Source organism: Periplaneta americana, chromosome 9, assembly GCF_040183065.1.
Source record: "Periplaneta americana isolate PAMFEO1 chromosome 9, P.americana_PAMFEO1_priV1, whole genome shotgun sequence".
NCBI classification, from domain to species: Eukaryota; Metazoa; Arthropoda; class Insecta; order Blattodea; family Blattidae; genus Periplaneta; species Periplaneta americana.
The window spans coordinates 143,257,563-143,282,246 of NC_091125.1; the positions used below are offsets into that span (position 1 = coordinate 143,257,563).

A 24,684-nucleotide genomic window follows, 5' to 3' on the forward strand; every position below is an offset into this window, starting at 1 on the left:
GTATACAAACAAAATCTCCCTTCGAGTCCCTCCCTCCATGAACCCCGCAGTCAGCGCTGACATGCAAACTTGTACCTCCGGCATGTCACATCGATATCCATACCGTTCAGTATTAATCTTGAGTCGTGCAAGTGGATATATGGCAACCTTGTAGACCAACAGAATGCGACAATTTCTCGATCGTAAACGGAAGTGGCGTGCCGGCTTCCTGGCGAGCTTATATCCTTGTTCTGTTTGTTAGCACAGCGAATCCTGCACAAATGTTTGCAGTTGATCGTTCGCCTCTTGTGATAATCGCAACAGATAACAAGAAGAAGCTACCGGCCGCAGCGTCTTGCCATGTGTGTGAAGGAACTGCTGCTGCTTTCGTAAAGGTGAGTGAGTATTTGTAATTTAGATAACACGTGTCCTTTATGATGCGTCTCATTCGCTAAGGACGGTTGTTTAAATCACTCCAACTACGTGTATTAACCGCTATAAAACTGCATTATAAGTAGAAAAAAATTTAAATGGTTTCCAGATCTCCGTTAGTTTAAAATTCCACTATACAGATAGTCGAATATAATTTTATGCCAGTAACTTGTAAAATTCTGCTGCTGGTAAATATAATATTGAACAATATAGTAATAATATTGTACAACACAAATAAAACAAATATTAATAAATATTGTATGTGACATTAAATGGACGGAGTTACGCAATAATAGACCAAGCGCCAAAAACCTGTTTCGAGATATTGGCCATTGAAATAAATCTGTTTTTATAAAACATTTTATTCAAGAAGTATTACAATATTCTTACTATTACAAAAAAATAGCACAAATTAATACTAAAAAAGACTAACCAATTTTTAATAAAAAGACCAGCAGTTGAATTAATATTTCAATCCAAAATAAATAAATAAATGTTATGCAATAAACGAATTTTTGCTTATAAATAGCAGCAAAATTCAGATATCGCATTCTTGATTTTTTTTCGAGTTAAATTAGTCTGCCATCAACAGATTTGTACAAATATCTCTTCCCCCCCCCCCAAATTGTCTGTTGGTCTATTATTGCGAAACTCCGTCCAAATTTATGTCAGTAAAATATTGTATAGTAGGCGTTAGTAAAAACTTTCACCGTGCTAGACACATAATTTAAAAACTTGAATATTTATAAATTTCTCCTTTGTATAAATTGCTTTGTAGTAATAATTATGTACAATATTGAAATTTTACTATTATATTGAATATCGATACAAAAGTTTGAATCAGTTAAGGGGACACTCTACTAAAAATGACAACTTTTTCCTAATAATTTCTTTTGGCAGTATGTTTACTGTTTACAGAACTAACAAAATCCAAATTTTGAACTCCTAAATGTTTTTGGTTTTTGATTTTTTTCTATTTTTTTTTAATATTTTCAAATTCAAGTTTTTAGTAGAAGCTTCGTTTTTGTTATATTCACAAGACATAGAAAAACATTTCCATGCATTTATTTTAAAAAAGATCTTATTTCATTTTTTTTAATTTTGAAAATGGTAACTTATTTTTCTTATAATAATTCACGAAAAAAAAAAATATTAACAAAATGAACTAGCATTATTTCTCACAAAATAAGTACATAGAAACATGCAGCTACCTGATAAATACTTGCAGATAAAACTTTCACCCAGATTGATTAATATTTGACATAAGAAAGTTGGTGTTGAATCAAGAAAAATAAACTTACGGAAAAACGGATTTGAAAGTAAAAAATGAATATTTATGTGAATTAAAATTTTCCTCCGCTACATTGATCTACTAACTTCAAGGAGCCAATTTTAGAACAAAACGTTACTAGATTTGTAATCAGAAATTTGTAAAAAAAAATAATAATAATTCTTTGATGAAAAAAATATTTTAACAGCTCTTTAAATGCCACGCCCCCTTACAGCCTTAATTTTAAAAAATTAAACATATTTGTAATCAGAATTGAACTAAATCCTTTTGGGGTATGAAAATATACATTCTAAAGAAGGGAAATAGCCAATTTTTTTTTTTTTTTTTAATGTTCATGATTTTCAGTGGAGTCTCCCCTTTAATATAAAAATAGGAATTTTAAATCATCATGCAATGAATAAAAATATTACGTAATTAATAGCTTGCATTTTAATCCTAATACAAAATTCTAGGCCTATGCTTTTATATTGTAGAACACAGGCAAAAAATTACACCCACATTATACAGACAATTTTAAAATTATTCACGTATCTCGTTCTTAGGAAATTCCGTTACAATTATTATTATTATTATTATTATTATTATTATTATTATTATTATTATTATTATTATTATTATTATTATTATTGTACCGGCGTAGCCCAAGCAGTAGGGCGTTTGTTTGCTGATCTGGGGCTGCGGTCGGGCATGGGTTCGATTCCCGCTTGGGTTTTTCCGATGGGTTTCCCTAAGTGTTAGGCGAATGTCAGGTAATCTATGGCGAATCATCGGCCTCATTTCGCCAAATACCATCTCGTTATCACCAATTTAATCGATTCTAAGTAACTTAGGCTAGTAATTGATACAGCGTCGTTAAATAACCAACTAGCATTATTATTATTATTATTATTATTATTATCATAATCACCATCATAATCATCACTGGCATAGCTCAGGCGGTAGCACGTATGCTTGCTGATCCGGAACTGCACTCCGGCAAGGATTAGATTCCTTCTTGGGCAGATTACCTGGTTGGATTTAATCCGACGTTCTTCCCAACTGGCATTTAACACCTGTTATTAATAAAATTATCTGACCTTCTCTTCTAGATAAGTTATGCTAAAACTCGCAATTCTGTTACGTACCGAAATTTGAAAGAAAGAAAAAACCTCCCATATTTCAGTTTAAGTTTACTACTGTAGTCTGTAGGTTTAGCTCATTTCTGATAGCACCATTCCATCAAAAACCATGTGGATAGGCCTACATGCAAATTTCAAAATCGAAAATTTTGTAGTTAACGAGTTTTGTTTTACAGAAGGAATGTGCAGGGATCTCAGTGTAAACCACTACAGTAATATCACAGTCTAGTATATACAGACGTGGACAAATTATTAGGCTAAATTAATTTTATGTGCAACAAAGCTGTATTTATCGGCAGAAATAATGAACAAAAATGTATTTTGCACAGAAATAATTAACAGAAAATTGACTCTGGAGGTTACTAATATTTTGTGAACATTCCCTTATTCTTTATTAACACGTTGATTTTATCACGGATGCTGAAAACCAAAGTTTGGTAATTTCTTTGAATATCAGCATCATTTAGCCTGATATCAGATAGTGCTTAAATGAGTCCATGTTTTTTTGTAAGCCTCTTCTTGTTCACCTTCTTCTTCAGTATAGATCACAGATTTTCAATTTCGTTCATGTCCGGTCTTCTTGCAGGCCATGGGAGAACAGACTATTGAATATCTTCTACGGTATATAATTAAAACATCCGTAGTACCAACACAGAGAGACAAAATATACCTAACAATTGGAAAAATACACCAGAAGATGTAAACAATCATATGTACAACAATAGATAATCTGTGAATTGTACTGATAGTTGATATGACGAATTATATTATGTTTTCAGGAAAAACGTTTTAGTCTAATAATTTGTCCACGTCTGTACAGTCACGAAGCGTGAGTTGTGAGTCTGCTAGGAACAATATACTGTGCCGGTATTACAGAGTGATTTATATAGAACTGACACATTTCTTTCATTAATTGTTTCAAAACGAATTGTGCTAGCGACAACTTATTATACCTAAAATATAGAGGAATTTTGGGAGAGCAAATGTTGAAAATGTCCTCCATCCTGCATAAGGCACAACTGAACACGTCGTTCCATGTTACTGGCCATTCGTTGGAGGACTCTGTTGTTAGCTTGAATCTCCTGTGTGATGTTGTGCTTCAGATCGTCCAATGTCTGGGGACGTGTGGCGTAAACCCTGTCTTTTAAGTAACCCCATAGAAAGAAGTCCGGCGTTGTCAAATCCGGAGATCTCGGTGGCCACAGATTCCTGGAAATTATTCGGTCGTCACATAACCGGATAAATGGAACCATGCTTCATCTGTGAACCATGTGATGGACAATATGGCAGGATTTTGCACAATGAACGTCTGAAACCAACGACAATAATTCAATCTTTTATCCTTATCTGGTTCCTGTAGCTGATGAACAACCGTAACCCTATATGGCTTTAGGCTCTCTGACACATTGAGTAGGTGTACCCTGTCTCCTGCGACAAACGTCTTAATGATTTTTTGGGTGACTGTTCCAGTCGTGCTCTTACGTCAACAACAACCGTGGGAAGCCTAGATGAACGATGCTTGCCCTTTTCACTCACCAGAGATCCAGTTGTTTCCAATTTGTTTACCAGTCCCAGTATTGTGTTTCTTTTGGGAGGACTGCGAGCACCAAATTCTCTCTGGTATGCCCTTTGAGTAGCTGTAATTGAATTCGTAATCCAGTATTTGCTTCACAAGGAAGAGTCGTTGATTTAATATGTACTGCATTTTCACGTTGACACAAAATGTCGAAAACAGCTGCCAACAATAGGAATAAAACATAAACATCTGCGCATCTAGTGACAAGGAATCGAAACTCCAGAACATTCTGCTTAATTTGGTGCTAAAATTAGGTCATTGTATGAATTTCCAACGGAATAATTAAAGATTGAAATGTGTCAGTTCTATATAAATCACTCTGTATTTCGCATTGTCTGTAATGAGGCGATAGTAGCGATCCTAGTGGTTAGCAACTATCTGTGGATGCATATTTACTAAATATTGAGCTTCGTGACTGTATATACTAGACTGTGGTAATATAGACCTATGTTCAGTAAAATAATATATCACTTTTATTTAATCCTGACATTATAAACAAGTAGTTGTTACGATCAAAATTATGTATAAGGAGGCCTTTATGGCAGGAACGCTATAATGTTACCTAGCATTGCAGAAAGGATGACGTAGTATATAAGAACTTCACTGAAACAAAAAGTCATCCATCGTTTCGACATCCATTATCGCCTGTTATAAACAAGCGAAGGATGTCTTGGAAACAGAAACAAACAAACCACAGCTCCTAAAAAGCCATGACGCTATAACATTAGCCAGAAGTGCACTAAAATTTTAAAATAAATTAGTAATTTATTCCCAATTCATAATTGCATAAAAGTTGTATCCAACTCTCTCGTTGTGGTATCCCTCGGAAAGACACGCTAATCGTCCTTTAAAAATAAACTTATTACCATGTGACTTCCATAGAAATGATTGTTGCAGTACCGTATAGTAGGGAAAATAACTAAATTTTATTACAGTTTTTGTTAATTATTACCTATAATTGTAAATGTTGCTTATAATAATTTAGATAGCTTTATTAAAACAATTGTTTGCACGGCATGGCGCGTCCTCAGGTTGCAGATTGAGGAGACGGCCTCCAGATATGGAGGGTAGATGTGAATATATTGAATAAGCAGTCGCGGACAGCCGATGAGGGGTGGTCCTCCAGCTTAGAGGTTGGGCGAAGGGCTAACAACCCATCACCGTAAAAAACACTTGTTACGAAACCTTCAAATAAGACCGGTTTTCTTTATGGTTGTGAAATTTGGACTCTCACTTTGAGAGAGGAACATAGGTTAAGGGTATTTGAGAATAAGGTGCTTACGAAAATATTTGGGGCTAAGAGGGATGAAGCTACAGGAGAATGGAAAAAGTTACACAACACACATTGTATTCTTCACCTGACATAATTAGGAACATTAAATCCAGACGTTTGAGATGGGCAGCGCATGTAGCACGTATAGGCGAATCCAGAAATGCATATAGAGTGTTATTTGGGAGGCCGGAGGGAAAAATACCTTTGGGGAGGCCAAGACGTAAATGGGAAGATAATATTAAAATGGATTTGAGGGAGGTGGGATATGATGATAGAGACTGGATTAATCTTGCTCAGGATAGGGGCCAATGGCGGGCTTATGTGAGGGCGGCAATGAACCTCCGGGTTCCTTAAAAGCAAGTAAGTAAATAAGTAAGTAAGTATTGTATGCAACATTTAGTCTGCACAAAGAACTTTAGTTGACTCATAATAATATTACGACCTCGGCTGTGAACATCTAGATTCGTCCGCTGAAACCCTGCTTTGCGTACTTGTTACATAAATAACTACAGTATTATGTACATTTATGAAAAACAAATTATATACAGTATGTACTTAAATTGTCCAATTTATAAATGTAGTCAAATATCTTGCATTTGGCATTAAAAGAACTCGTGTGCAATCCAGAAAGTGAAAGGTCTTCATATGCGGATAGGCCTACATATTAAATTATTACATTAATTTATGCCTTTTTAGATAGTTCGAATAGTTCAACAAAGTGCATTATGAACATTAATACATTTTGCAATATGATAAAGAAACTAATTGCTGCGAAACATGTAATGGGAAAGTATGTGTCATAAATTCGTGACATGGCGCAAGAAACATGACAACTCAAGTTAAAAGACAGAAAATGCATACATGTCTATTTCCTGTCGGAAATCAATAGTTCCGCAGAATTTGCAGCCTTAAACGGTATTTATTTTGACGTAAAATATTTCTTTCCTCGTACTGAATATGGGCACCCGTCCCGGGATCCGTAGTGAGGAAAAAAAAAATAAAAAGAAAAGCATTTTAAATGCTTACTCTGAAAGCTATGAGTCACAGCGGAATGCTGGTCTTATTATTAGTTGCGCCATGAACCGATGTAACTTGTGTGATTATGTCCAATAGGGATATCCTGAACTAGCACCAACAGATAGCGCGGGTGTACTTTGAGGGATGCGCTTTGCGTGTGCATTTGTTTTCCGGTATATAAACATTGAGGATTTACATACGGTCTTACTAATAAAAACTCTATGTACAGATGTTTAACTGTCTTATACTTATACAATGAGTAGCTCGTTTATAAGTCGTGTGTACATTCCTTACTAATAATCACTACATACGTCGTGTATAACAGTATGACTGTTACACAGCTACGTCATAGTTTCGTCATTACTTCGTTACGAAAGGTAATAGAATATCTGAGGTTCTCTATTGCATGCGGTAGAGCGCTCTAGTGTGGCGTGTTAAATATCGATAGTACAACTGGCTCTAATCGATTGCCACACTACATTTTGGTCAAAGAGTACAAGCTACAGCAATATTATTTTAATAATTCTATGATCTTTGGTTTGTTCTTCTGTGGTTACAAGGTAACCATCATCATAAAATGACAGTCGATACGAACAGCTGTTAGAGGAGCGGCCATTTTTTCTCTATATACAACGCTTAAACAAGGGGTTTCGTGTATATAACTACTGCAAAGCAATTCCCATTGTATAGTTACAGCCTGTTTATACGTCCATAGCTTGTTCATGGTTTATTAGTAACGTTTTCTGTCTCAACTCTGCATAAGTCTCGTATAAAAACTATACACGGTTTATTAGTAAGACTGATAGTGTATTAGTACATTAAATACTCTTAAAAACAACTCAAAATGGCAAATTTTTGTTGTTTTCCTATATGTAAAACCAGGGAAAGCCTTTTGTCTTAATTCTGAATATAATATGCTTTGAACCTTAAAAATTTAACTAATGAAATTGCGTCTAGAAGGTGTTAGCAATTAAACAAAAATAATTACTTCAAGTAAGGAATTGCTGGCTACAGTTTCATTTTGGAAGAGGGAAAAGTAAATTAATAAAAACATATGCAACCTCGCAGCAAGCTATGTTAGCTTAGATTATATTCACTATTTCTAGGAGTCTCCGAAGTTTACGCCTGCAGTAAACTCTCGATTAATTGAGATGTTTATTATCCACTATAGTGAAATCCATTTCGTGAATAATGTTTTTAATGTGCTGTAGATTAATTATTAAAACTATGTTTTTACTTCAAATTTTCAAAATCATCCTACATAGTATTCAAAACTGCATGTTCTTAACCTACAAAACGCAGGAATAATCGTGATACTAGCTACTGCGATCATATTATAAAATCTTATCAAACATTGCATTTACTCTTTCTGCAACTAGAGGAAAAAAATACGAGGGATTCAATCTCGATAATCCTTTCCCTCTAAAGAAAAACACACATTGGTGGCTGCATATCCTGTTTTTAGCGTACGATACTTACAATACTAGTGCATAAAGAGGTCATATTTACTTTCGACAAAGTTCCTATTTTAGTTATTTATTTTTATTCGTGCACCTCGTTTTCAAAGTTCTCGTTTAGGTTCATGAATATTCAATTTACTCGTATCTATATTCTACATACTGCAGATTTCCCCATCCATTCTTAAGGGGAATCGCTCAGTATTATACAAGTTTACGGTATTATTTATTGTAAATTAAATTAAATTATGAGGTAAGAAAATACTGAATTATATTAAATTATACTAGGTTACACAAAATAATTATAAATATAATTTTGACACGCACAGAAAACCAACAAGCGGGAGAACGTAATCAATTGTAGCATCTGACATAATATAACCCTACAACATGTGGCGCATGGAACGCTCCTGCCATCTAACGGTAAAACTTCGCATAAGATATCCCTATTACGCCATCCTCCTTCGCTATGGGCATGAGGGCGCCGAAGTTGCATATAAAATCAACCGTGCCTCGCGGCCTTTCTCAGTAATATCTCGGTATCGAGAGCAGCTACAGATATGTGTGATTTGTAATAGCGAGTTTTGCAATATTAGAGTGATAATAGACATGTATGATTTGCTTTGGGTGAACCATATTGAAAAAAAAAATTGTGAGCTGGGACTAATTTCGAATGTCGCTTCATATTATCTTATATTATCTTATTTATAATATATATTAGTAATTTCTTGAAAATTGATCTAAAGAAATATGGTGGTAATATATTTTCTTTTGAAGATGATACTGTACTAACATTTAATGGGGAAAATTGGGATAACACTTATTTAAATGCTAGCAATGGAATTAATGTAGTGAAAAATTGGCTTGACTCTAATCTTCTGTTCTTAAATATTAATGAAACTACCTATATTCCATTTTATTTAACAACGAAAGATTTACCTGCACCTATGAATAATTACCACTTAGTAATACATAATATTTCATGTAATGAATTAACAAATAATTATTGTAATTGCCCACATCTAACACCTCCTACACAAGTAAAATATTTAGGCATTATTATAGAGCAGCATTTACGTTGGGATAAAGAAATTGATTTTATGTGTACAAGTACGAGTATAAGAAAGACAATTTATAAATTCATAATACTTCGAAATTTTATCACTAAGGAGGCATTGAGAATAATATTTTTAGCTTTAGTACAATCATTAATACAATATGGTGTAATAAATTAGGGTGGAGTAGCATCATCTGTACTTAATCCATTAATTTTATTACACAGAAGATTAATAAAAATTTGTCTATTCAAAAATATGGATTACTCAACAAATTTAATGTATACAGATTTTAAAGTATTAACTATTGAAGAAATTTATAAAATATAGTTTACTAACTTACTACCACAGAAATCAAATAAAACATAAACTAATCGACATGAACATCGTACTAGAAGACAAAAGTCTACTTTCCCATTAATTGAGCCTAAATGTCATATAAGTGCAGCTCTTAAACATGGTGCTAGTTTCGGCCCAAGACTTTATAATAAAATTACAAACCATTTTCCAAATTTTAAATATTTTAAAATTGAACCTTTCAAAAAAGAAATTTACAAAATTATTCATGATATATAATATTAACAAATGTGTGTATTTTTTTTTTTTTTTTTTACTTTTTATTTCCGTCGACTATATTCATGTTTTTATTGAACATCACTGGCTCCTGTCTGATTGTCAATTTATATTAAATGTCTTTTTTTTTTTTTTTTTTTTTTTTGCTCCTGTGTGTTAGTTATCGGTTTGAATTAAGTTAATTAGTGTATTTAGTAAACTATCTTTGTAAATTATTTTATGTTATATTATTGACTAAGACCACACCGTACACAAGCCTGGCTCTTACGGTAGTGGCTAGAAACATTTTTGTTTAATTTCAATTTGTACTTACTAGCTAGCTAGCTAAATTAATAAATATGAAGAGAATAGTAATATGCGTTACAAGAGCGGTATGTTGAAGTTTTCATGTTTGAGGAAAAGTTTGAAAAAGCGAAACTCAGTTGAGCTTTTTTAATTTCCGAGAATTGAAAGAAAACATACCGCTCGTGCATCGTACATTATTTTGTGCGAAGATCGTTTATTACATACCTGAAAGAGGAATTTCTAATTAGTTGCAATGAAATCTCCATCTTGGTTTCTGTTCAATGACGGCAAATTTGTAAAACAAAAATATCTATCTTCAACATTGTTGCTTTAAAATGTTTTCTGTGTTTACTATACTCCAGCAGGCCGTGATATACGTCTGTCTTTTTTTTTCCCCCAGTCTATGATGAGTCTGGAATCTTGTTGATTTTTTCACGGCTTCCTTAATGTTACTTGCATCACGAATCCAGTAACTTTAGTGGAGTTGTAGAGTTTACTTAATTTTTGCAAATATTTAAAACCACAGTGCAATTTAGGTGAAATTGCAGTGGTAAGTTTCCAATTTATAATTATTACTATATTGAACGTCTCTAAAAATAATATGGTAGAAGCCTAAAGCAGTAAAATAAATATGTCACTTAAGCGGTAAGAAGAGGGAAATTGTTACGTGTGTTAGGTTGGGAATACTGAATGTGGAATTTTAGACTTACCGCGGATTGGTTTTGTGCGGAAACCAAGCAAATACGCACGATCTCGCACAAAATATATTACATACCTTTCACTAATTACTTCTTTCATCATAAAAAGCAAAAATAAAACATTCAAAGCAACACAACTGTAGTTTTATTCCTGAACTGTGTGACGTATTCTGCGTGACGGTGTATTCCTGGTAGGCTTAGAGCGCAGAATTTTTCTTTCCTGAAATTTTCCCCAGCTGTAAGGAGGATAGATGTTGGACAATTCAATAGTGAACCTTCGGTCTCATATTGCTAATCACCAATTTATTGATGCTATATAGGTAATAGTGTAGTTATTCTATTAAATGCTTCATACCAAGTTATCAAATCGTTTATGTGAGTACTTCAGAAATGAAATATGATTCTAGATGGGATTTGCCTTCAATCTAAAATGCTATTATTACTAGTGGTAAGGAAGATGTTTTCACTCTTCCAAAATGAAATAGTATCTTCAACTTAGCAACTGTTGAAACAAAAAATTACATCTCTTAACATAATGACCAGTTTTGACCTCTGTCCTCGTTAATATTAAAATTTATTGGATTTTTTGTCATCCTCGAGTTGAGACACCAGCAGAACTTCGCTTCATGAAGTTTAGGAGCGCATGTGGTGATGTAATATTGACTATGACTGTCACTTGTCTGTCACATGTGAGACAGATGAGTCGCAGCTGGAAGATGTCAACGTTTACATTGACGAATTCCTAAGAGTAGTGAAGGATACAAGTTGGTTGGGTACTTCTTATTATGCGTGTAACTTAATAGGCCTATAAGTTTCTGATCGATATGTGAAGCTTAGAATTAAATACAAAATTGAAGTGATTAACATTTACGAAACATCCCTGGTATCTATCAAATGTTTATGTATAAGACTATGTTGAACAACCTAGTGAGTCCTGGTTCGATTCCCGAGAAAAAATAGATATTTATGTTTTACATAAAGACCAGTGCTGTCATGGTAATTTTTTCTTGTTTTCTCCCTTGAAATATATTTTACGCTCGACCATACCGAAATTTAGTAATTACACACCTGGCAACAGCCCTTTAATGGACATCATTAAAGTACACCTATTCATTAAAGTTCAGGTGTTCCACCAATCAGAAAATACCATTGTAGCAATATGAAAGCGCAAGTATCGATTATTCTCGGATATGCACTAGAAAAACAACTAGTTCTGTTACTATAATAATTAGCGTTAATTGTAAATATTATTCAAATAAATTCAATTTGTCATCTCGTTTTTCAATGTCTAATTCAATTTCAACGTTATATCAAGATTAATGTTTATTTTACTCTCTAGATTATATCAAGGTCAATGTCGACATTTGTTTCTCGGAAAAAATCAATACTTTCGCGTCTGCGCACATCTCACAATTTGCGAGGTATTGCACAAGGTCAGTTCCGCTCCTCAGTCAGATAAGAATAACATGAATACTTATGAATAATTTCAAGTTAGAAATATGGTCGAGCATAAAAAGTCGTATGAAACTTGACTATAATGGTTATTAAGACGCTCGTGTGAAAATTATGAAACTCGCTTGCGCTCGTTTCATAAACATACTCGCGTCTTAATTACTACCATTATAGGCTCGTTGCATAATGTACTATTACTCTTCTCTCTCTGTCTCTCCGACTGTCATTTAATGGTTCTTTTAATATATATTTTACGATGCTTCATCAACTGCGATGGTTGCATTTTCTGTTAATAGGTTTGTGAAAAAAAAAAAAAGGAAGAAACCTCAACCAGGTAACTTATCCCACGGTTAGTGTGTCTGGCCGCGAAACCAGGTGGCCCGGGTTCGAATCTCTATTGGGACAAGTTACCTGATTGAGGGTTTTTCCGGGGTTTTCCCTCAATCAAATACAAGCAAATGCTGGGTAACTTTCGGTGCTGGACCCCGGACTCATTTCACCGGCATTATCACCTTCATTTTATTCAGACGCTAAATAACCTAGATGTTGATACAGCGTCGTAAAACCCAATAAAAAAACTTATCCCAAGTAGGAGTTGGACCCAGTCCCGTTTGTTTCATAGTCAGACTTGCTAACCGTTACTTAGAAAGTTTTAATATAAAAGGAAGTAAAGAATTATTGTTTTCATTTACATTTTCATAATTACAAAATAAGTTGATTTAAAGAATATCCCATGAAGTCCTCACAGCAGATGCACACGTGTCTTGAATCTTGGAGCGTGTATCTGCAGCACTTCGGTGGTTTTCAATTATACAATTATGGTTCTGGATTCCAGCGCTGTAGCGATGAACCTTTTATGATCATAAACGTCAAGCAAAAACAGTAAGTGAGAATCTAATATCAGTACAGATTTCCGTGTAAAAATAGGCCTATAGATCACCATGTAGGCCTACAAAACTTAGGCACGCATACGCTGTATGGCTCCGTATAGCCAGAAATTTCTCTTCCCCATACAATTCATTAAAAAATTGTAGGTTCCCATACGTCCTATGGTCCCGTATGACCCCATGACAGCACTGATAAAGACTAATGCCCGGTTGCAGAAAAGCTTATCAGATATGATGAACGATCAAGGAGGGTTTGATTGGCCACCAGTTCTATTTTCGTTCCAGAAAGAACAATCAGTATTTGACTGGAAATCAATTCTCCATCAGATTTGATCAAGATAAACTGTTTGTTGTTTATAGTGCACTTACTTACTGGCTTTTAAGGAACCCGGAGGTTCATTGCCGCCCTCACATAAGCCCACCATTGGTCCCTATCCTGAGCAAGATTAATCCAGTCTCTATCATCATATCCCACCTCCCTCAAATCCATTTTAATATTATCTTCCCATCTACATCTCGGCGTCCCCAAAGGTCTTTATCCCTCCGGCCTCCCAACTAACACTCTATATGCATTTATGGATTCGCCCATGCGTGCTGCATGCCCTGCCCATCTCAAACGTCTGGATTTAATGTTCCTAATCATGTCAGATGAAGAATACAATACGTGCAGTTCTGTGTTGTGTAACTTTCTCCATTCTCCTGTAACTTCATCCCTCTTAGCCCCAAATATTTTCCTAAGAACCTTATTTTCAAACACCCTTAATCTCTGTTCCTCTCTCAAAGTGAGAGTCCAAGTTTCACAACCATAATATATGTAATATAACTGTTTTATAAATTCTTACTTTCAGATTTTTTGACAGGAGACTAGATGATAAAAGCTTCTCAACCGAATAATAACACGCATTTCCCATATTTATTCTGCGTTTAATTTCCTCCCGAGTGTCATTTATATTTGTTACTGTTGCTCCAAGATATTTGAATTTTTCCACCTCTTCGAAGGATTAATCTCCAATTTTGATAGTTCCATTTCGTACTATATTCTGGTCACGAGACATAATCATATACTTAGTCTTTTCGGGATTTACTTCCAACCCAATCGCTTTACTTGCTTCAAGTAAAATTTCCGCGTTTCCCCTAATCGTTTGTGGATTTTCTCCTAACATATTCACGTCATCCGCATAGACAAACAGCTGATGTAACCCGTTCAATTCCAAACCCTCTCTGTTATCCTGAACTTTCGAAATGGCATATTCTAGAGCGAAGTTATAAAGTAAAGGTGATAGTGCATCTCCCTGCTTTAGCCCGCAGTGAATTGGAAAAGCATAATAATAATAATAATAATAATAATAATAATAATAATAATAATAATAATAATAATAGTAATAGTAATAATGATGATGATGATAATGCTAATAATAATAATAATAATAATAGGTTAATAATGCGTAGGAATGATTTTATGATATTTAATGTATAGATATTTTCAATCAAAGCCACAGTTTTTTTCTCCATAGATCGCGGTTTAATCTATCTCCATATCTGACGTTTACTACTCATGTGTGGCCATCGACCGTCGCGTCGTCCGAAGCGATTGCAATTGTTAGGAAATGAAATATTTAACACTGCCAGACCAGTAGATTATTTATCGATTTATCTAAGATTAGCAACCGTTAAATATATCGGAGTGATTTACTGCACTCTAGTTACTTGAAAACACTAACTTTGTGGTAATAAACATTACGAATCATTACGAAAGCATTCGTGTATGAGTGTACGTAGTCGTGTCATGTATCGTCGTTAGGAAACGTCCCAACTCTTTCAGGGAAGGAGGCTAATATTAACACGCGACTATGACAGCCTGGCTGTTTCTATAGCATCCGTTATTCCATTGTTTCGACAAGTGTTCCCTTTCTCAAATCCAATAACGTCATATCTCTTTTATGCAATAACACTTTACCAATAACTTATGCATTTTATAGTTCTAAATATCTTATCACAGGGAATTTTCATACGAAAAAGGAGTGAAAACGGTGCAAAACAAAAAAGGAGCAAAGAGTTGCTGTTTCACTTAACTATTTCAGCAAATGTTCTTTCTCCTTTTTATCTATTGAAATGAACTCAATCAAAATTACGTACATTCCTGTAGTGTAGGCTATATTCAGTACATTAGTGACCATTTGCACTCTATTTAATTCCATTACCTTATTTTAAATCCAAATGCACTCAGCCTCTCCAAATCTATGTCTTTACTTGCTTCAAGTAGAATTTCCGTGTTTTCTCTAATCGTTTGTGGATTTTCTCCTAACATATTCACGTCATCCGCATAGACAAGAAGCTGATGTAACTCGTCCAATTCCAAACCCTCTCTGTTACCCTGAACTTTCCTAATGGCATATTCCAGAACGAAGTTAAAAAGTATAGGTGATAGTGCATCTTGTTGCTCTAGCCTACAGTGAATTGGAAAAGCATCCGTCAGAAACTGGTCTATACGGACTCTGCTGTACGTTTCGCTGAGACACATTTTAATCAATCGAACTAGTTTCTTCGGAATACTAACTTCTGTAAGAATATTCTACAAAACTTCTCTCTTAACAGAGTCATATGTTTTTTTGAAATCTATGAATAACTGATGTACTGTATCCCATTTTTTCTTCAATATCTGTCGAATACAAAAAATCTGATCAACAGTCGATGTATTACGCCTAAAACCGTCATAATACTGGGTGTTCAGTTCAAAATGTGTCATGGCTCGCTGTATGCCGTCATGTGGCTAGCCGATGAGCCTAGACAATTCAATCTTCCTACACTTCCGCAGAGGTGTATAACCTGTGAGGCAGAGAAGTTGCCTAGCAAGTACGGCGTTCATTCTGAAGAGTACGTACCGATACGTACGGTAACGCCGGTAGTGGCAGGAATGTGAACTGTTTGGAAATACGTACTGTCGGGATATGGGGAGAGGGTTAAGACGATTACTTACGTATTTGTTGACATTAACTTCGACGGTCAACATGGACATGGATCATTTTATTTGTGTTGTGGAATGTTACCGTACGCAACCGATGATAACAAATACCCTGCGTACGACTTGCTGGCGCAAAACACAGTTCGAAAGAGGTTATGGTAGCACACAGACCGTACAGACCGCCATCTGTTGCTACGACGTTCAAGTTATACCGTACACGTTCTCAAGTTCAGATTGAAGAACGCCTTAAATAATAGGCAACTTCTCTGACATATAAGCTGGAACTCGCTTCAAATCGGTGACCCAACAACAGTGACGTCATGACACACTTTGAAATGAACACCCAGTATGGTGGTCTTTTAAATTGACTCAGCATATTGGGAATTAAGTAACTGGTTTTCTCAAAACATACTATGAAATGTTTCATGCAAAACAATTTTTATCTCGAGAAAGAAGTAAAAACTAGCAAAATCATGTTAAATTTTTTGTTAAAATTTCTCAGATAATAATCCCCTGAAATGAATGACATTACATACTGGAAGAAGTAGTTAACGGGAGAAGAGTTCGGAGTGGAAGAAGATATCAGATCTTAGGCGATATTAAGATATATGGATCATATGAGGAAACGAAGAGGAAGGCAGAAAATAGGAAAGATTGGAGAAAGTTGGGTTTGCAGCGAAAGACCTGCCCTTGGGCAGAACACAGAATGAATGAATGAATGAATGAATGAATGAATGAATGAATGAATGAATGAATGAATGAATGAATGAATGAATGAATGAATGATATACGGTTCACTCTGAATTCTGTATAGAATAGAGCTAGAAATAAATAATGAAGGATAAGTTAAATCACTAATTCAAATTTAGAGATTCTAAAAATATTAAATTACCCGAAAATATCCTACATTTTTAATACACCTTAAAATACCCTCCGACCACAGTTTTACCCGAAAATCTGATAAGTCAATTACCCGCACCCGTCGACTGGCAATAGTGGGCCCATCACTGCACCACTATCTTCGTCTCATTGTTTCTGAACAGTCTTTTGAGTTTGGAAAAATACGTAAGAAAATTGATTTGAAATCAGTGTAGAACGTAGTGATCTCAAGTAATATCACAATGCATTTGAGTGACATGTCTCTGCTCGTCCTCACTCTATCAGACACCTTCAAGAAGTTGAAAGTTTCGTGCACAAATTCAACCACCGCCACCGGACCAAAATAAACAGAGCACCGTTACTATCTCTGTAAGCCGCTAACATTATTTAAATAAAAATGACTCCATTTGCTTTTCCTCCAGTCATACGACCAGTTACTGTTTACAATGGAAGATGAAGCAGCAGATAAAGACGGTTGTAGTTTATTCCGGAGCGAACTTCTACTTCTCAAGCCATGAACAGGCCGAACTAGAAGTTCTGATGCATTCATAAAATTGAAGGGCTCGGGGGATAAAAGCAACTACTCCACACCATAGATTACCTAACATTTGTCATACGGTTCGAGAATACCTCGGAAAACCCCAACCAGATAATCAGCCCAAGGGGGGATCGAACCCACATCCGAGCGTAACTCCGGATTATCAGACAAACTCGCTACCGCCTGAGCTACGCCGGTGCAGTGTTACAAATAGCTATTAGTTTTAGGGAAAATCAATTGAAAGACCTCTTACACATGTGCAATATATCGCGTGACTCTTTGCGTGTTGATTTTGGTAATATTGAAAATACTTAATAAGAAACTATTATACGTAGGCTAGAGGTCACTGCGGGCTAAAGCAAGGAGATGCACTATCACCTTTACTTTTTAACTTCGCTCTAGAATATGCCATTAGGAAAGTTCAGGATAACACACAGGGTTTGGAATTGAACGGGTTGCATCAGCTGCTTGTCTATGTGGATGGCGTGAATATGTTAGGAGAAAATCCACAAACTATTAGGGAAAACACGGGAATTTTACTTGAAGCAAGTAAAGCGATCGGTTTGGAAGTAAATCCCGAAAAGACAAAGTATATGATTATGTCTCGTGACCAGAATATTGTACGAAATGGAAACATAAAAATTGGAGATTTATCCTTCGAACAGTTGGAAAAATTCAAATGTCTTGGAGCAACAGTAACAAATATAAATAACACTCGGGAGGAAATTAAATACAGAATAAATATGGGAAATGCCTGTTATTATTCGGTTGAGAAGCTTTTATCATCCAGTCTGCTGTAAAAAAAATCTGAAAGTTAGAATTTATAAGACAGTTATATTACCGGTTGTTCTGTATGGTTGTGAAACTTGGACTCTCACTTTGAGAGAGGAACAGAGATTAAGGGTGTTTGAGAATAAGGTTCTTAGGAAAATATTTGGGGCTAAGAGGAATGAAGTTACAGGGGAATGGAGAAAGTTACACAACACAGAACTGCACGTATTGTATTCTTCATCTGACATAATTAGGAACATTAAATCCAAACGTTTGAGATGGGCAGGGCATGTAAAACGTATGGGAGAATCCAGAAATACATATAGAGTATTAGTTGGGAGGCCAGAGGGAAAAAGACCTATGGGGTGGCCGAGCCGAAGATGGGAGGATGATATTAAAATGGATTTGAGGGAGGTGGGGTATGATGATAGAGACTGGATTAATCTTGCTCAGGATAGGGACCGATGGTGGGCTTATGTGAGGGTGGCAATGAACCTGCGGGTCCCTTAAAAGCCATTTGTAAGTAAGTATGTAAGAGATCACATGACTCTGTTTCTTATAGTAATATTGGAAATATTGAGTTAGACACTATCAAAACTCCAAAACATTGAATTGAATTAGGTTGAAGAACAAGTCAAAGAAAAAAAAGGAACCCTTGAGGACTTGAATAGAGAATTTACAAGGAAAAGGACACGTTATAAATTATTGCGGTCGCAAAGTTCTGAACAGTCGCTTTCGACGTTGTACATGAGCGATGCATAATTCTTCGATTTAAAAATTCTTTACCTGGACAATCTTTCTACTTACAATTGTATGTTACTTCTATGTTCCTTGTGTTCGGTATTACAATATCAATATAACGTATGAATTGAAGATTGTGTTCCCAAAACGCGTTAAGTCCACTTTTATGAAAGGACTGGACTATTTTTTTATTCACCGATCCACAGACTGAGTAAATTTTCAAGTGACATGCATAATAACACAAACTTTTAGTCATGGAAGAAAACAAGCTTAAAATACTGTATAATGATAGAGGTCTCAAACATAATCATAGGTATGTGTATATGTCATAAAAATGACAAAATACGAGTAGACTGAGCGAGGTTTGGTGTCACACTCTTCAATTTTATTCACAATGCTTCACAACAAGTATAATAAATAAGTCTATTAACTTTAGTGTGATGTTCGCATTATTATTATTATTATTATTATTATTATTTTATTATTATTATTATTATTTTATTATTATTATTTTATTATTATTATTTTTATTATTATTATTATTATTTTATTATTATTTTATTATTATTATTTTTGTTATTATTATTATTATTATTATTATTTTTTTATTATTATTTTTATTATTATTATTATTATTTTATTATTATTTTATTATTATAATTTTTATTATTATTATTTTTTATTATTATTATTATTACTATTATTATTATTATTAATATTATTATTATTTTATTAATACTATTATTATTATTATTATTTAGTCTGTCCTCTGCCAGGACTAACATTGGATACTGAAAATGTTGAAATAATTTGACATCCATGTTGCTTTAATTTCCAGACCAATCTACCACCATGGTTTTCTCACCGAACAACGTGAGAATCTCTATTAACGACAATCCACTCTCTGAGCAAGATGACGTCAGTGTTCGACGAATAAGTCGTCTGTCAAACTCATCGCGGAAGAAGAAGGATGGATCGTGCACTCCAGAACACGTTCCACTGTCTGTCTTCACTCGGGAATCACTTCTGTGGTCAGAATCGGACACACGGAGCGAGGCATCGTTTGGAAGTACAGCACTGCACGTCGCCGCCGCCGAGGGAGACCATGACACAGTCAGATCGCTTCTGATGAGCGCCAAAACCGACGTGAACGCCGTGGACGGCGATGGCTGGACAAGCCTCCACAAGGCCGTCAAAGGTGGGCACGTCGATGTAGTCAAGACTTTCATTTCCGATCTGAGAATCAACGTCAATATCGGGGGAGGATACATCGGGTGCACACCCTTGCACTTGGCTGCAATGGGTGGTAACAATGAAATAATAAAGTCACTACTTCTGCATAACAGGATCAACGTGAATGCAATGGACAAAAATGGGAGCACTGCTCTGCACATTTTATCGAAAGAATCTTGCAAGCGCCACGGGGCTGACCAGAGATACATCAGATGTATCAAGACTTTCATGGAAAGACCCGATCTGAAAGTTAACAAACCTGATATGTACGGGCACACAGCCTTGAGTCATGCAGTTAAAACTAGAAGCAAAGAAACTATTCGAACTATTCTTCAGTACCACGAGAAACACCGGCTAAATCTCGAGACATCGGCTGCTGATGAAATGAAAACTGTTAGGCAGACGATTCTCTTGCTGTATCCAGAATTTAAGTCAGTTCTACCTCCACCACTGCAGGAAGATATTAATTCTCCAAGTTCTCAGACAAGATTGTTGGCTGCAATTCAACATAATGACTTGGATGTTTTCCGTGATGTGTTAAAGAAACCATCTATTAACATTGAGCATTGGTATGATGAACCTTATTACTGCACGTGTCTAGAACTCGCTTGTAATCTTGAAGGAAGGCATAAGTTTGTCCAAATTCTGGTAGATTCTGGTGCTAATGTGAATACAGTTAATCCTGTCTCTGATGTACCGTTGCTTCACATGGCCGCAAAAAGAGGAAACTTGGAGCAGTTGAGTGTATTGCTGAACACTGAACGCATTGATCTCAACATCAAAGACTGCTGCCAGAGAACAGCGCTGCATTGTCTTGCCAGACTTAGCGTTTCACGTCAGGAAGAAGTCCAAGGATTGCAACAGATACTGGCACTCATATTAGAAGGCGACTGCTTGTCTTGTAGAATGATAGATCTGAACGCTATGGATGAGTGGGGTAACACAGCACTGCATGTTGCATCTCGATGTGGAAACAGCGAAATGGTGGACATTTTGTTGAGAAATGGTGCAGACATAAATCTGACTGACGGTTGCGGAGAAACTGCTCTACACATCGCAGCAAGAGATGGAAATCAAGACACTGTAGTCACGTTAATGAAACATGGAGCAGATCTGATGTTCACCAAATTCAGACAACCACCGCTGGCACAAATTGATAGGGCGACGTTGAGAAAATTCTTTGACGAGTGTTTGGAAACAAATGACAAGACACCACAACACCAAGATTTCAGACTGACGTTCAATTATAATTTTCTTGCTCCCAAAAATAATAACATCAAAGATAAAAAGATCCATGCTGAAATGCCGATTATGTTGTTCATGAGCCAGGATAGGAGGTTGCGTCATATGTTGAAGCATCCGATTATAACCAGTTTTCTTTATCTCAAGTGGAATTATGCTCGCTCCTTTTTCTACATGAATCTTCTCCTTTACACACTTTTCCTGTGCTTTCTTACTGCTCATATTATTTTAACGGACTATTCAGTCAAAAGTCCACAAATTTGTCATAAAAATAACTGCACTCAAGATATTATACCTAGTCCTCTAATAGAAACGAACTGTTCAAATTGTACAAACATTCCGAGAAACGAATCGGGAAATACCGTAAATGCACCGTCAAGAGGAGGGAAAAATGTAACATTAGTAGATACTACGTCGAAACCTTTGGGAGATAACAGTGCCCGGATGGAAGAAAGCACAATTAGGCCTATTACAACTATGCCGATAGATGGTAATGAACATTTTGGAACAGATCCAAAGAATGAAACGGATAGAGCAAATCTTCAAGAAGACACGAAAAATACAGCACAGCAGAACAGCGAAGAAACACCTGAGCAGCTATGGATAAGAATTGGTCTTTCAGCTTTGGTCATCATAATCGCTTTAAGAGAATTGATGCAACTTCTCTCTGCTACAAAACAATACTTAAAGCGACCATGTGTGGTTCTTCGTTTCGCTATCATTATATTGACTTCCATGTTGTGTTCGAAGCAGTTCGACAACGAAGTAAATCACCATCTATCATCCATTGCCATTCTTCTCGCTTGGTTTGAGTTTTTATTTCGTATCGGTGGACTTCCAGCTTGTTCCATACATATGCAGATGCTCCAAACAGTATCTTATACATTTATAAAATGCATGTTATTCTATTCACCTCTCATAGTTGCTTTCAGTCTCTGTATTTACACAATGTTGCATGATCCGAGTGGTTCTCCAGATCCTGAAAATCCATATTACTCAAGTGTGGGGATGACAATTGTGAAGTCTGTCCTGATGTTGAATGGTGAGTACGAGGCATCAGATATGAAAATGGAGAGACTTCCAATTACGAGTCATGTGATCCTTGTGGTCTTCATACTTTTAATAGGCGTTGTACTGTTGAATTTGTTAAGTGGTTTGGCCGTAAGTGATACTCAAGCCATCAAAAATGACGCAGAAACTTTGAGCCTTATTGCAAGAGTTCGTCTCATTTCCAGCATCGAAAATCTTGTCAGTGGGGCTGCCGAGAGCAAATGGATATTACCAAGATGCATAACAATTCTGACGCCGAACCTCTGTTCAGTTTTCAAGTGCTATCCAGAGAAGCAAGTACATGTTTTCCCAAATAGAAGAAAAGGAAACATATATCTGGATGAGTCTGAACCTAGACTGAACACAGGTATGGCTAGGGAAATAATCAGTAATGCTTTGAAGCAAAGTTTTAAGAAAAATGGATCTTCCAAGTCAAATGAGAGTATCCATGGGATAGTAGCTCGAACATTTGATAACGAGAACGGGTCTCTCGTGTCAAAGAGGGTGAAGGACCTGTGTGAGCAACAAGAGTTTTTAACGACCAGAGTGAAAGAAATGAAGAATGTTTATGAAAGTAAGTTAACCAGAGTTGAGGAACAAATTAAATCCTCGATGGCGAATGTGATTAGTGAAATCGGTGTTAAGTATGACTTACTAGCCACCAATATAGAGAAGGTTGGAAAGGAAATGGTGGAGAAGAAATCTGACATTAGAGAAGATCTATGTCAGAGACAAAGTGGGATGCAAGAGGACTTGGTCAAACAGTCTGAGCAGATGGGCCAACTGGAACAACGGCTCTCCAAGTTGGAAGAATCGGTCTTACACACTAGAGATACTGTGGATCAAATATTTTCGCTGCTAGTTATGCAAGACCGGAAAAAGTGACTTTTTCTTGTAAATAATGTGTTTCGTGTTATTTTTCATTATCAGAATATTTCGTATTTACTTTGAAAAAGTGGCGACTTGAAGATAGCGTGTAAAATATACACGAATTTCATAGTTCCTGTAGATAAATCCAAGACCAGCAATAATTAGACAACGTATTTCACGTAAAAAAGTAAACATTACCATAGAATGTTCAGCAAAAGTTGACGGACTTTGATAGTAAATGGTATTCACCTGAATTAGTAGAAAACATATAACAAATAGGTTTTAGATAAACAAAATTACAATTACATTATTTGACGGGAAATAGAGTCACAATATAACGAATGTGAAGACAAAACCTTTACTGTAATAACTGTGTCTGCTACTTCCGCCAAAGTTGCAGGACACCATTTGACGGTCATGCATTGAAGACCAATCAATATTTGGAGTTATGAACGGATTATGAATGCTCGGAAGCAGATTCTGGACTGCGTCTGTGGTTCAAACCCTAGAGCATTGGTTTTCCATTCAAGCGGTCCGGGTTCGATCTCCGTCCCGATCGTAATTAAGTATGTGATATACGAAGGAGAAATTGTGAAGGATTTTCTTGTGTAGTCCCGTTTCCCTCTTCCATTCCACCTTAACTGTCTATCTCCCACTCATTTTATGTATAATTCGCAATAATAAAGATAGGCTATGGTAAAGTCTTAGGGATAGTACGGGATTCGATGCTAATATGAGTTCTAAGAGCTTAGGGCTCCAGGGATTGGATTTGGCTCTACTAGGAATGAAGAGGATGGCCCTCCTGTTAGCATCAGATCCACAATACCACCCGTCGCACTTGGACAATCAGAGTATATACCGCGTATAGAACACAAAGGACTGATGTCAGTGTAGGTCTGTCACGAGTCCGTCCTCAAATGCAGAGCCAAGCAAAATGGGTGGCTTAACATGCAATTGAGCTTCAATGTAGCCTACGTTACACACGGTTTTTCAGTAGCAAATGGTTTCTTATGCCGGGATCGTTGATATTTTCGTTTTTAATGCACACTGTTTTACAAACATGTAGGGTTTACATGTTACAATGTACATGTGTTCTCTGAGTTTATTAACCCGTGACATCCAGTAACTATATTTATTTATATGTAGCTACTCGTATTTGGATGAAGAATTATGAAGATTATGTAATTCCGCCCAGCGACGAAATTACATTTGTTTCTGCTACCCTTTGGCGGAAGTAGCAAACACAATTATTACAGTAGAGGCTTTGTCTTCACATTCGTTATATTGTGATTCTACTACCCGTCA

The 24,684-nt window shown here is 35.8% G+C and overlaps 1 protein-coding gene across 1 annotated transcript; it reads left to right on the plus strand.

Moving 5' to 3' along the window:
• The first annotated feature begins 232 nt into the window (after positions 1–232).
• LOC138706576 (transient receptor potential cation channel protein painless-like) lies at positions 233–24,134 on the plus strand. Its single transcript, XM_069836062.1, has 2 exons — positions 233–374; positions 19,823–24,134. Exon 2 carries the CDS (start codon positions 19,837–19,839, stop codon positions 23,392–23,394), a length of 3,558 nt encoding a protein of 1,185 aa, XP_069692163.1. The 5' UTR covers positions 233–374; positions 19,823–19,836; the 3' UTR covers positions 23,395–24,134.
• The last annotated feature ends 550 nt before the right edge of the window (positions 24,135–24,684 follow it).

What these genes read in the sequence shown, in the direction of transcription:
- LOC138706576 (XM_069836062.1), top strand. Translation starts at nt 19,837, where the DNA reads ATGGTTTTCTCACCGAACAACGTGAGAATCTCTATTAACGACAATCCA.